Source organism: Solanum lycopersicum, chromosome 10 (genome assembly GCF_036512215.1).
Source record: "Solanum lycopersicum chromosome 10, SLM_r2.1".
Classification (NCBI taxonomy): domain Eukaryota; kingdom Viridiplantae; phylum Streptophyta; class Magnoliopsida; order Solanales; family Solanaceae; genus Solanum; species Solanum lycopersicum.
Window position 1 is genome coordinate 52,793,221 of NC_090809.1, and position 14,183 is coordinate 52,807,403.

The 14,183-nt window shown below is 33.3% G+C and overlaps 1 protein-coding gene across 1 annotated transcript; it reads left to right on the forward strand.

Annotated features, from left to right (window-relative positions):
- The first annotated feature begins 1,742 nt into the window (after positions 1-1,742).
- LOC101261860 (uncharacterized) lies at positions 1,743-2,604 on the forward strand. Its single transcript, XM_004248653.5, has 2 exons — positions 1,743-2,142; positions 2,232-2,604. The coding sequence occupies exons 1-2, from the start codon at positions 1,857-1,859 to the stop codon at positions 2,387-2,389; spliced, it is 444 nt and encodes a 147-aa protein (XP_004248701.1). The 5' UTR covers positions 1,743-1,856; the 3' UTR covers positions 2,390-2,604.
- The last annotated feature ends 11,579 nt before the right edge of the window (positions 2,605-14,183 follow it).

Genomic DNA, 14,183 nt, shown 5'->3' on the forward strand with positions numbered 1-14,183 from the left:
ATGTCATTTGATACACAAAACATTTATTGACATTTAAGTATGTACATTTAGAAGTGTGCATTGTCCATTCGGTTTTATTTATTATTGGATAGAATCAAAGGTTGCTACACAAAACATTTATTGACATTTAAGTATGTACATTTAGAAGTGTGCATTGTCGATTCGGTTTTATATATTATTAATTCGATTTATTGATTTTGGTTTTTAAATATGCTAACTCAATAACAAACCAATTAGATATTCTTTAATGGTTTAACGGTTTTTGATCATTATCGATTCAGTTTTTGGTTTACCCAATAAGAAAATGTTATTATATGCCTTCTCATTTTTCTAAATGCTTTGATATAGTGAAACAAGAAAGATAATGAGAAATTGCATCAATAAGAGAAAATATAGTATGAAGGCTGTAATTACCACCAAAACATAGTATGTGATTTTTTTAGCGATAATGCACAAGTACCCCCTCAACCTATACCCGAAATCTTAAAGACACACTTACACTATACTAAGGTCCTATTACCGCTTGAACTTATTTTATTAATAATTTTCTACCCCTTTTTGCCTACGTGCACTATCTTGTGGGTTCCACGATGATTGATTTTTTTTTCAAGCTAGTGCCACATAATCCAAAGAGAGGTAGAAAATTACTTATAAAATAAGTTCAGAGAGGTAATAGGACCTTAGTATAGTATAAGTATGTCTCTGGGATCTCGGGTATAAGTTGAAGGTGTACTGTGCATTTTCTCATTTTTTTATGTTAATCAAATTACAGACCTTTACAAATTTGCAAATGCTACAACCTACGATTACAAACTAAAACTAAAATAAAATAGTCCAACAAGACTAAAACTAAAATTAAAATCAAATAGCTACAACTGTGAACCCCTTACTTTAATCTTTAGGTTTTGAGTAAACAGTAAAATCTAGTAAAGCGGTTTAGTGTGAAATTGGTAGATTACTAATAATTTGATATAGTTATATTGTCTAATTATATATTAAATTATTAATTTAATACTTAAGAAGGATAAAATAATAAATTATTATCGTCTTTTTGGGTTATCGGTTTACCCAATAACCCAATAATAAAAAATGATACCGAACCAATAACCCAATAATTTTTTTTAATAAACCCATTAAAAACCTAATAACCGAGTAACCATTTTTTGGGTTCAGTTTTTATACACCCCTACGGACATTTATTGACATTTATGTGTGAAATATTTTGTCAATAATGAAAAAGGTATACACAATATAACATTTAGTACAACATAATTGAAGCATGGAAGTGTAAAGTGGAAAATCTTAAATAACAAAAACACCCTCCAATTCAATGTTAATTCTGAGCACACATATTAACGTGTTCTTGGCAATTTATGTAGTTTGTGGAGAAAAAGTAAAAGATTTGTATTTCAAAAGAAAATATGAAATATTATAGAATCTTCAATTAAACTACTCACATCTTGATATTAGTCATAAATTTTTAAATGATATACCTTATAAATAACAAGTAAAAGAAAAAAAAATACAAACATCTTGTTGAAATTGAAGTTTATGTCACTAATTTTATTATATTTAAGACTTGAAATTAATCATTGAGACGAAAGTAGAACCAAAACAAAACTCTTCCCTTTGACAATTTCATAGGATGAATAAAAGAAGCCTCCGTTTACGTGCCACCACACACATTCCTAAACCAAACCACAAGTAAATAAGCATTTTCCCTTGTTCTTTGCTGCTTCTTAGTCCCTAAGCATCTTGTTACTAACACGCTTCGAGCAAAACTTGAGTTAAATATTTTTCCTTTTCACCTTACTAATAAATCATAACAATTAACAACACAACAACAACAACGAATAATGATGATTCAGCCATTATTCGCGCTTGTATTTCTTGAAGTGCTTGTGATATTGACCCTCATATTCCGAACCCCTTTAAGGAAACCTGTTTTGATGGCATTAGATAAATCGAAGCAAGGGAGAGGACCTGTCATAGTAAAAAGTGCTGGAGGAACATTATTCGTGGTTTTAGTCTCCATCTTGTTCAACGTCACTCTAATGCAGAATCGCGCAACTGATTCTGGAACTGTTAATCCAACTGATCAAGTTTTGTTGGCTAATCATCTCTTAGAAGCCTCGCTCTTAGGTGAATATAATCTTCGATAATTTAGATTCATATAATCGACTATTTTTGGTAAATAATGTATTTTTTTTCTTCATGTGTTACAAATGCAGGGTTCACATTGTTTCTTGCTTTGGTCATAGATAGGCTTCATTACTACATAAAAGAGCTTCGTCTACTAAGGAAGACTATGGAGGGAGAAAAGAAAATGAACCAGAATCGCGATCAGGTGGAAAGTGCAGCATCAAAAAGTCCGAGCATAAGTACATAATAATATTATGGAGGCTATATATCTATGTTTTATATTTCTCTGTTTGTTTTATTTTTTAGGTTGTGACAATATGGTTTTTTTTTCCTCCAATTATTTCCTAAATGTCTGATTGTAGTTTGTATGATTTATTTATTGCAACAATATATATACCGTTATGTAACTTATCTACTCTTGTTGTAGAAATAGACTATTAACCATGTGGTTGTTATCTATAATTCATGTGAGCAGTATGTTTCCGCTATGTGCTATTCACTTTAATCTCACACAAGTTGCTCTTTCATCTGGTTTTGGGAAGATCGGTATTCCTGGTCCATGAATTCTTGACAAGTTTCTTGTTATATCATATGACTAAATGCATTTAACCTTGTTCATATACAATTGTGCTTTGATTTATCCATGTACTTCCTCCGTTCACTTTTATTTGTCATGTTGCATTTTTCGAAAGTCAATTTGATTAATTTTTAAAGTTAAATTAGATTATGTTAATTCGATATTTTAAACAAAATATTTAAATATGCGAAAACTATATGAAAAGTACTATACATTGCAACTTTTTGCATATCAATATGATGAAAAAATAATCTTCAAATGTTAGTTAAAGTTCTTATAGTTTGAATCCAAAAAAAGAAACTATGACAAACAATAGTGGACAAAGAGAGTATTAACTATTATTTCTTCAGTTCAGTTTTACTTGTTCATATTTAATTTGACACATTCCTTAATTAAGAAATTATAAATAGGCGATAATTTTACTATATCACAGACATTATATTTATAATATTCATCTTTTTGCCAAACTTGCACTTCGTGATGTCCATGAAAATTTTGTACTTTAAGTTTTTTTATTAATATAATAAAATATACTAATTTGAAGAATATGAATCAATTGTTTTTTATATTGTTTGTTGAGAATATATTTTTATTAATTAATATATTTTTGGACTACTATATACATCTTAAATATTAGACCTAATATCATTTATAAAGGCTCTTATTTGTACAATATAAAAGCAATATTTTTAAAATTCAATATAACATTTGACTACACATGTGCGATAAAATAGTACACTTGTAATTCCTATGTAGTTATTGTCACGCTCGAAGCCTACACCCTAGACGTGGCCGGTACCCAACAATCATTACTGACCTGAAGCAAACCCTTGGCATGACTCACTTAACTCAGCGGAAGACTTAAGTTAACTCAAGTATAAAGCTGGAACATTCTAAAGAGAAAATACTTTAAACAATTATCTTGGCCAAAATGACACTTAAGTCTCAAAGTTAAAAAATCTGATATGTAAGATAAAAAGAGACCAAAACTAAACTATCTGACTATCTATCTGCCTATGAAGCTTTTACTACTACTAAGATGAATGTTAGGACAACCCCACAACATTCTATAAAGAAAATAGGGAAAGCAATTAACGAGTCTTACAGAATGCAAGGAGGATCACCGCTGACTCTGAATGCTCAAGCTGGATCAACGAGGCGCTGGATGCTGATCCTGGTTACATGCGTCTTCATCATAAGATGATGCAGGCCAACTGCCATCAGTACATTAAATGTACGAGTATGCGAGTTGGAATGCTAAACAACAACTACTAAGCTTGAAAGGATTAATGATGGACTTACCTTGACTCTACTCAACTCATGGAATAACAACTCAATATAAAGCAATAAAGGTAAATGCAATATATATAAAGCTTGTAAAACAGTATAAACACTTAGTTCATTAAAGATAATGCAATAATAAACTCAACTTTACTTATATATGAAAGTAATATAATTTCTGTGGGAGATTCTCTAACCGACAATCATTACTATGAGCCCAAGTGGTGTTAAAATGTATTACCTCACGTTTCAAGAGGACCGATTTATACCTTGCCATCAGTATAGAACCAGAACTACTAAGTGAATCCACTAGTCTATGCTAGAAAACACTACGGAATCATCTAAAAACTTTCATCATTTATCTGTCCATGTAGGCTACATGGTTTATGGAGACTTAAGTTGATATGAACTCTCGTCCTCATATCGGTGCTCAATATTACACCCAAAATACTTAGCTCATATGTTTTAAAAATAACTTCTTCCCTGGTTTGAGGTGATTGCTCAAACTTAGCCTTAAAAGCTCTTTGGAAATATTTTTCCCATTGTCTAAAACTATCCAAAGGCTCTGTGGAAGTCTAGCTTCCTTCTTTCTCAAAATGTAAAAACATTTGTAACTCTTAAGGACTACTGAGTTTCCTTATAGCTTTTGAGAAATGAACTCACTCTTTGCTCTTTTCTTTATTTGAAACTTTACTCTTAGGGAATAGTTAGTTCCCTTTTAGCTTTTGAGATTTAGACTCAACCCATTACTCATCGCTAACTTGTAGGTTGAGCCTTAAAACAAAGTTAAAATGTTTGTTTAAGACTCTTGAAAACTTTAAGAACTCACTTTGACTTGCTTCTTAACTTCTTTGACTTTAATTTTAACTTTGTTTGAATTGGATTTTTGAATTGAAGGGACATGATCTCATGTTTATGAATGATTTTATGATGTGTAGATGTACTTTAGAGTGTTGAAATCAACTAGGTATTAAAAGTACATCATTTAGGAACTAGTACGAAAAGATGAAGGGAAAATCAGATCTCCATAACTTTCCCGCATGTCCAGTCACATCCCTTACCATAAGATACATGAAATAATATTCAAACATAATAATGCAATAGAAGCAATGTGAATGAATCATGGTTTCTGATCACCAGCACTTGAAGAGCTAACATTACTTTTAGAGTGCTTGATACGCTCAAACTTACTTCTCAAATAAGAAGTAAAGCGGGCGTGTCAAGTAAATAACCCAACTAGTGAGGTTGGGATCGTTCCCACGAGGAAAATAGTCTAGACTTAACTTCAATCTATTATTACTTTTGTTTAGTCAATGACTTCCTTGGAAAGTAAAACCAATAAAAGGGGGGTTTCTATTTCTAAATGAATGATAATAACTACCTAAATTGAAAGAGACACTTAACAGCTTTGAATGTTGGATTTTAATCAATTAATCAAAGTAACTAGGGTTTACGTGTTCCCCACAGGTTCATAATTTGATAATTCTAACTATAACAATTCTTTCCTAGTATCTTGCATGCAAAGTGATAAGTTATGTATTTCTAAATCCTTGGTCGGGCATCTAGAAAATCTCACTCCGCACCTTGGTCCGGCTACGTGTGTTGCTATCCTAACCCTTATCTTTACCTCATATTAAGCATCGTATTCGATATTTGACTAAGTTATTACCTCGTACCAATCAATACTAGCCTATTAGATAGTATACACTAAATTTATGTTGATAATTTTTTTCCTATTATCTACCTCCTTGGTCCGGCAAGTAGCATTAAGGCGAGTTCTAACATTGGTCATCCGTTAAAAAGACTTCTAAACGAAAGAATTATTAATACATGCAAGACACTATTCTAGAACTGTTATTTTAGTTAGGTTTTATCTCATTATTTGCTTATGGTTCCCACAACCCTAGTTATGGAGTTTAGTTACCCATAGTCATAATCACAATATTCAAATATATTATATAAGAATTCATGTACTTACTTCAATGAGAAAGAGTAAAATCCGAAAGTTTGCTTGATTAATCACCAAAACCCACCAATAATCACTTGCAAGAATCTCAAAGTAATCAATAATATCACAAAAAGTCTAATGATAATCAAAAGGTTTCTAACAATGCGGAGTCTAATAATGATCCAGAGTCTAACCCCAAAAATGAGGTTTTTCGAACTATTTAAAGAAAATAAAAACCTAATTAAACAAGGATTCTATTTGTTGGAAGTCAAAACGCGGCTGGGTCGACGGACCTCGCTACGGATCGTCGTGGTCACGACGGACCGCCATGGACTCCGTCGTCCCATACTTGTGTAATTTCTTCTGCTTCTCTCTTCATTACCCTCGACGACAAGTATGACGGACCGTCATAACGACGGTCCGTCTAGGGTCTTCATTCCAAAACACTTAAACTCTTGGAATATGGGTACTGGGATTACTTCTCTGAACTTCATGACGAACCTGCAAGAAGGACCGTCATAGACACGACGGACCGTCATGGACTTCGTAACCCCACACTTGGTCAGACTTCCCATCTTCCTTCAGCAGGTGCACTACGCTGCCACCTACGGACCGTCACAAGCTCCGTAGGTGGTCTTTTCTGCATTTCTTCGCTAAAAAACCTCTGCATTCATCTTTGGACAGATTTCCTGCAAATAAGGAGAAACTTATATAAAAATTAGCACAAAAAGGCTTTTGGACACACTAAACTTAAGGAAAAAGTATTAATAATACCGTGAAACCACGGTATATCAATGCTCAAACAAGCTCATAACTTAATTTTAAGAGGACTCCCCGCCATGGCTGTCCTAACACGTACATATCAACTGAATATCCTCCCCAATGTTCACCATGTAAAATTTACAATTTCCAACTCACTAACACATATCAAGTGCCAATTAACTCAAGCACAAGAGGGAGAAATTGTTATAGCTTACCTTGCTGGACAGAACTACCACTTTCTAAGACTTGGATTCTTCAAGGTAAAGGTTTTCCTCCTTAACTTGTCTTAAATTATACCTTCCAATAGCTTTAAATACCTAATATTCAAGAATCCTAATGGTATTTAATGGTTGTTGTATGAATCTAAAAGAGATAAGAGAGAAAGCTCTAGAAATCAGATTTTTTGTCAAAGTAAAATGGTTGGAAAAAATTTATATCAATCTCTTTTAAAGGGACCTGCTTTGACAGACTTTCTCACTCATTTTGGGTCATAATTTGTCAAGTAGGTGAACCACCTACTTAGACTTTTCATTTGGCCTTTTTGGACTTAAGAACATTGGCCCTTTTGTCATCTTTCTTGTACTTCATTTGCAGTCAACATGTGTCTTTAATTTGGGCCACACATTTAATTAGGTGATACACCTAGTTTTGTATTAAAATTATTTCTTGTGGGCTTGGAAAGATTGGGACTTGGCTTTCCATTTTCCCCTTTATTCTTCTATTAAACTTGGGCAAGATTAATGCTAGTATGTTTAGTGTGCTTTGCCAAATAACATGGTCAAAAAATTCTTAGTAGGTGATGCACCTGCTTGGTCCTTTGGGTTGGTCAATAAGTCAAAGTAGGTGATGCATCTACTTGTCACCTGCTAGCTTAGTGAAGTCAAGCAAGCACTTCAATACTTTATTGCATTTTTAGACCATAATACCTTTAACTTAACTTAAAACTTATATACACTAAGTCAATTTTAACTCTAGACTCAAATACTTCCATTGACGTCGACTTAATCGTATCGCATAAAAATCTATGGGCGGTTCACATTAAACCTATTCTATTGTCCCTAGTCGCATAGGATATCGAGTTTATAACAATACCAAAGGGCAGCTTAAGCGTTATATAAATAGAACTAGTACACGTAGAATACAGGGTATTATATCCTCCCCCTCTTATGATCATTCGTCCACGAATGATAGGTGCACTTGATAGTTCGGTTTATCTTGAAATTTCATATTGAGATTAGCGAGAGTCCCCATTGTAAATAGGACTATCAAAAATCCATAGACTAATCTAAAATATGTATGGACAAGTCCAACATATTTTTCGATAGATTTGGTTCACGAAATAATAATATGAAAAATTAAACCCCTTCTTTACCATATAATTCACTGAAGATAATAAGGACAATAATATACCTAAACACAAGACATGCCACATTATTTCAGATCCGTAATTGATGTTTAGAATGAGGAGGGATACTTAGACTCTACCATTTTCTATTCCCAAGTATCTTATGTTATATTCTATTCCTTCCACAATACTTCAATGGAGGTTACACATTTTGAGCGTAGCTTACGGGTCTTAACAATCAAGAATAAGTATAGTACCAATTTTTTGTATACGGAATGGATACATAAAATCATAGGCCCATCCTATCGGGGCGCTATCTCTTCTATGTTATCTCATGACGCTTTTCAGAGGTGAGTCTTATAAGAATGCATAACTGTTAATATAAACTCTAATGTTTTATGCCGCACCTTTGAATAGGGTTTATCCTAAGTTATTTATCTATGGTAGTGATAAATTTTACAAATATGTCCTACCTTTTTTGGTCAAAATCTTCACTACATATTGATACAAGGAAACATTTTACCAAATTGTTTACAACTCAAATCAATAAGCAGTGCACGGTACACGGGCGAATGAACTATAAGGAATGTAATCAATGGACTAGATGAGCACATGATGCATGAGTAGTAAAGCTACAAAATTTTGTTATACGTAAGCAGGTAGATTACATGACAATTTGACATATAAGAAAATGAACTAAGAAACACAAACACAATGAGCAAGTGTATTATATCGCATAGATAGGTGGACTAACATGTTAATGAGTATATTTATGAAATATGAGCAAGTGAGCACATGAAACATGGGCATAAAAGCTATAAGGCATATAAATAAAATATATAAAGGTGGTAGTATGATCAATTATCTTACAGTACCCACACAATATGAACAAGTGACATAAGGAAAGTAACCAGTGCAATAATAACATGCACGGAAAAGGTCCTACGACAACATGTAGCAATAAACAAGGGTACTCCAAAGCGGATAACACTTGCATGGAAGTATTTAATGACATTAGGTAACCTGTAAGAGGTACTCCACAAAAGGAAAATGACATACAAATAGATAAGTTATAGAGTATGCAACATGTATAATTATATAAAAAATCATCTTTGGAAACTACGAGATATCCTATAAAACCATTCTACCATAATAAGGCAAACACACTGTCTTAAGCGTTAAGTCACAGGTGGTATAGTTATGCACATATTCCTTACTCACCTCAAAACAATTTATTCCCCCATCTACTCTCTCCAATCTCTTAAGAATTCTTATAGGTGTTCTACTATTGGGAATTGGCTTCCGTCTAGGTCAATATAAATACAACAGTCAAGATAGAAAAAGAAAATTCTAAAAAAAAAGAGTTCATCTTTTAGAGTAGGAGGCCGAGGTCAACTTTGCCTTCATTACTAGCTTGTGTTATATCACTCAATGTCTGGTGCCTTTTGAAGGTTGAAATAGAAAATAAATAGTGAAGCTTGAACTCACCGTGAAACATGAACTCTAACAATATGTAAATGTCAGCTACCTATAAAGTTATATCATGTTTTATAACGTCTTAGAGTTAGCCGGTTTGGGCTTTAACTAGATAGGTTTGTCCATACTAATAGATTTCCTCCTCTGTTTTTTTTTATTTAATAATAAGCGAGGGTGCTCTGACTCTTTTCCTATGCAAGATAGCAAATAAGAACAACTAACATATGCATATGATCAATTTTTCATTTCCCTTAACTGGACTAGGACTGATGAATTACTGTAGGCATATATTAAATAAAAGCGGTAATATTCAATTTGATGGAAGTCTATACATGTGTATAATGAATGATCTACTCCTATTTTGTACTTATGATGTGGATGAACTAGGTCCATCTTCTATCTAGGTAACCTGAAATTCACCTCTATTTTTTCTTGTTGTTATCAAGACTAAATATCAAAAGTCGAATCAAAACTAAATTAACTTCTCTGTGTAACAAAGGTTCACAAAGTTGTTCCCAGGTGCGCCATTATAACTTGTTAGGGTAGAAGAGTTGATAACATTTCTTACTGCCTACACTTAACAGTCACTCTCTCATAACCACCTATCTCACTCCTCTATAGCATCCTCATATCACCCCTACTCCTATGTTTAGAGAATTTGACATATTCCATCTCTTTCTAATGAGAAGTTGTCCATACATATTCGGCCAGTGTAATTCAAGCTCCATTATCACATGCTTCCTATCTAACAAGTAACTTTTCATCAAAACTAGCAGCTTCATGTACTAGATCCCACTATGTACAACCAACTAATCACAACTTAGTTCTAACCAATCAACTTTCTTTTTGTTAACCTTGCCCTTTTCATTATGCATTAGTTTTCTCTTATCTTCATTGAGTTTGGGAGAGAATGGTTTGATTAAAAAAGAATCAATCTCTGGAGTCTCCGGATCATGTTATAACTTATAATTTGTTTTAAATATTTGTTTACCAATCAACCATTCAAATTATATATTTCTACAGGCTTAAACACGTCCTATGAGATCTGCTTACAATTTTATTTGGCTTATCCTACTATTGTGTTTTTAGTATATCGGTGAATCTCAATCAACTAGCTGGTAATACCCTATATTTCTTGTAGTATTTACAGACTACAGAAGAAATTTTGTTCTGTCAAACAAATAAATACACAAGGTAGATTATGCTTTTCTAAAGAAATTATATTTTAGACCCTAATATTTTCTCTCTTGAATGTCAATTAGTGATTTACGATAATTAATAGGAAGTGGCAATGATTTGTTGCTTTTTTCGTGATAACTTGAGGGGGAAGGCTCCAGGGACTACTTAGGTGTGTACAAGGGAAAAAGAAATTAAATATAAATGGCTATATGATAAACTCCATTGGATACTTCAAAATTTTTGTTCAATGTTTGATAGATTTCTATTTGTATGCCCCAAGGAACTTTTATCTTTCATCTTGGTATGTGTATTTATTAGCTGCGGCCGTTGGAGATTATCATAAACTTTGATTGAATGCAGGGCGCTTAATTATTTTGCAGGGCACTTGATTATGTTCTAAATAACGTTCTTTCAAGACTACTAATACGTGTTCTCTTGATGTTTGCATGTCCATTCTAAACTTAATTTCATTGATAATTGATCTAGATTCTGAATGTTAAGTTGTCATTTCTTCTTTTGCCTCCTATTGTGTTGATAGTCACGTTTTTGGCTGCCTCAATAATTGATCTGTTACTATGCCACTTTATGTTGGATTTACCTGAAATAACTTTGACTTTAACCAGATGATATTAGTTGATTTTAGTATATATTTGCATCTACTTAGATTTGATGTTTCATCTTATTATGAAAGGCAATGTTTTGTGTAGTATTGTTATGATTGATGAGATGAAGGTTATTTTGATTATGTGAGATTTTTTTTCTTTTCCGTGTGAATCTCAATTATGAGAACTAAACAAGTTAGTATGGTTTTGTTAGTACTGAACCACGTTAACAGTTAGTGCTCTGAATTTGGAAACATATGTCATATGTTTGAGAAAGTGAATTGGGAAACAAATGTAACAAAGAAAAATAAATATCAATCACTTTGTTATATTTCTTCATGAGTTGAAAACCTCTCAAGTTCAAGTTTAAAATTCAAAGCTGAAGTTACAAACATATTGATGTTAAGTTTTTAAACAAGTGACAGTTTGTATAGGATAAATAACAGGAAAAAAAAAGTTAGTATTCTACAATTATCTTCTCCTCGCTTAAGGTAGCTTTCAAATTAGCTATTATCTTTTGTTTCTCCTATTTATTCTTGATATGCAAGACTATGTTATGAGAGATTACACAATAAAATATAAGAACTTGAAACATTTAAAACTAGAATGTGGTGAAATAATGATTTAGATGTTGGGAAGAAAAAAAAATAAAAACACAAAATTATGTCAAAGTTAGAAAACAGTTTAGACACACCAAAATGCATTAGAAGTATTTCATTAGAATAAACAGAGAGTAAAACAACTCAAAATGTAGAAGCAATACAAAACTGATTTGTATAATAGCAATTATTTTTTCACATGTTGATGCATAGATTTAACATTTAAGAAATTTTAAATTGTACTAAAGTGAATCTAAATGTAGTGTACTGTTGTTTTGTTATTAGTTTTGAACAAATAACGAGACGGGCATCATCAAATGTGTTGTATTGACCTGTTTTTCATCAAATGTGTTGTGTTGACCTGTTTTTCAAGGTTGGGATGCAAAAAATTAGCTCCAGCTCATTGTAAATGTTGAATTGGAGAATGTTTGTTTTTATTTGAAGATACAAAGCATATTATGTCTATAATAATACTTGAAGATGGTCTTTCATACATGTTATTGTTGGGAAAACGCAGACAAGCACAAAAGTATATATGGTAAAAGTAATGGAAATAAAATGAGAAAATAACGACACCAATAATTTTACGTGGAAACCCTTCTGAATAAGGGAAAAAATCACGGGCCAAGAGGAGCAACTGATATTACTATAGTAAGAAATTTTACAGTGTGTAATCACGAATACAAAAGCTTTGCAACCAAATACTCTCAAATGGTCATAGGAAACATCCTTTCCATACCAAACACTATTTGGTACATCACTTTGCAAAGCAACAGCAGGAGATAGATTAATAACACGTGCAGCGGTCAATAAAAAAGCCTCACCCCAAAATGAGTTCGGCAACTTTGCTTCAGAAAGCAAACATCTAACTCTTTCCATCAAGGTCCTGTTCATCCTCTCAGCCAAACCATTAGTCTTTAGGTGTCTAATACCTTGATGCTTGGAGTATTCGTCAAATGGTCCACAATATTCACCACCATTATCAGTACGAATACATTTCACTTTCTTTCTAGTTTCTCCTTCAACCGAAGCCTGAAACTGCTTAAAGACACCTAGCACTTGGTCTTAACTCTTCAAGACATAGACCCAAAGTTTTCTCGAGCAATCATCAATGAAAGTGAAAAAGTAAAGTGCACCACCCAATGTCTTTGTCTTTATTGGACCACATAAATCAGAGTGCACTAACTCAAGCAACTCTGTCTTTCTCGAAGGAGGGTAGGACATAAACAAAACTCTATTTTGTTTACCAGCCAAGCAGTGCTCACATTTTTCTATTTTAGCACTTTGGAAATTTGACAATAATTTCTTCTTGGCTAGAACATTAAGTCCTTTCTCGCTAATGTGGCTAAGACTCTTGTGCCATAATGTTGAAGAGCCATCGCACTCAACAACATTTACCATATCAACACAAGTAGAGGTCGTAGTCCAGTATAGACCACGACGTTTGTTACCACGAGCCACAACCAAGGAACCCTTAATGAGCTTCCATTTTCCATCACCGTTGGTACTAACATATCTATCATCATCTAAAACACCAACAGAAATTAGGTGCAGACGAACATCAGGAGCATGTTTCACATTGTTCAAAACTAGTTTAGTTCCAATACTAGTTTCCAAACAAATTCTACCAATACCAACCACCCTAGAAACAGTCTCATTACCCATACTCAAGGTTCCAAAATCACCAGGAGTGTAGGAAGAGAAAAAATCCTTCCTTGATGTCACATGAGATGCGGCACCAGTGTCCACAACCCAGCTTGACTCATCACAAGCAATATTTATCATGTTTGCATCAAGAACGGTAACAAGATCTTCGGTGGTGACGGTGGCTAGCAATTTTCATTGCCATCTTATTTAGTTTCCTCTTTGTTATTGTTCTCCCTCTTCAACTTCCTGCAGAACTTCTTTGTGTGCCCTTTGATGCCATAATGATAGCACTCAATATCCTTAAGTCTGCCTTTGGATTTGCTCCTATTTTATTCTCTATGCCGAGAACCACGAGTTTTATTTCTCCCTCTGGGGCCAGTTATCAGGACATCCAACGAAGAGGAACCTTGAGTTTTTCTTCTCATCTCTTCGTTCAAGACACTACTCTTGGCGGAATCCATAGAGATTACACCATCCAGAGCAGAATTTGACAATGACGTTCTAAATGTTTCCCAAGAATCTGGTAGGGAACCAAGGAGAAGCAAGCCTTGAATTTCTTCATCAAATTTGATGCCCATAGCAGATAATTGGTTCATAATCCCCTGAAAATTATTCAGATGGTGTG

What these genes read in the sequence shown, in the direction of transcription:
- LOC101261860 (XM_004248653.5), top strand. Translation starts at nt 1,857, where the DNA reads ATGATGATTCAGCCATTATTCGCGCTTGTATTTCTTGAAGTGCTTGTG. An exon ending in CTTAGAAGCCTCGCTCTTAG is followed by an intron (nt 2,143 to 2,231) that starts GTGAATATAATC and finishes TTACAAATGCAG; the next exon opens with GGTTCACATTGTTTCTTGCT.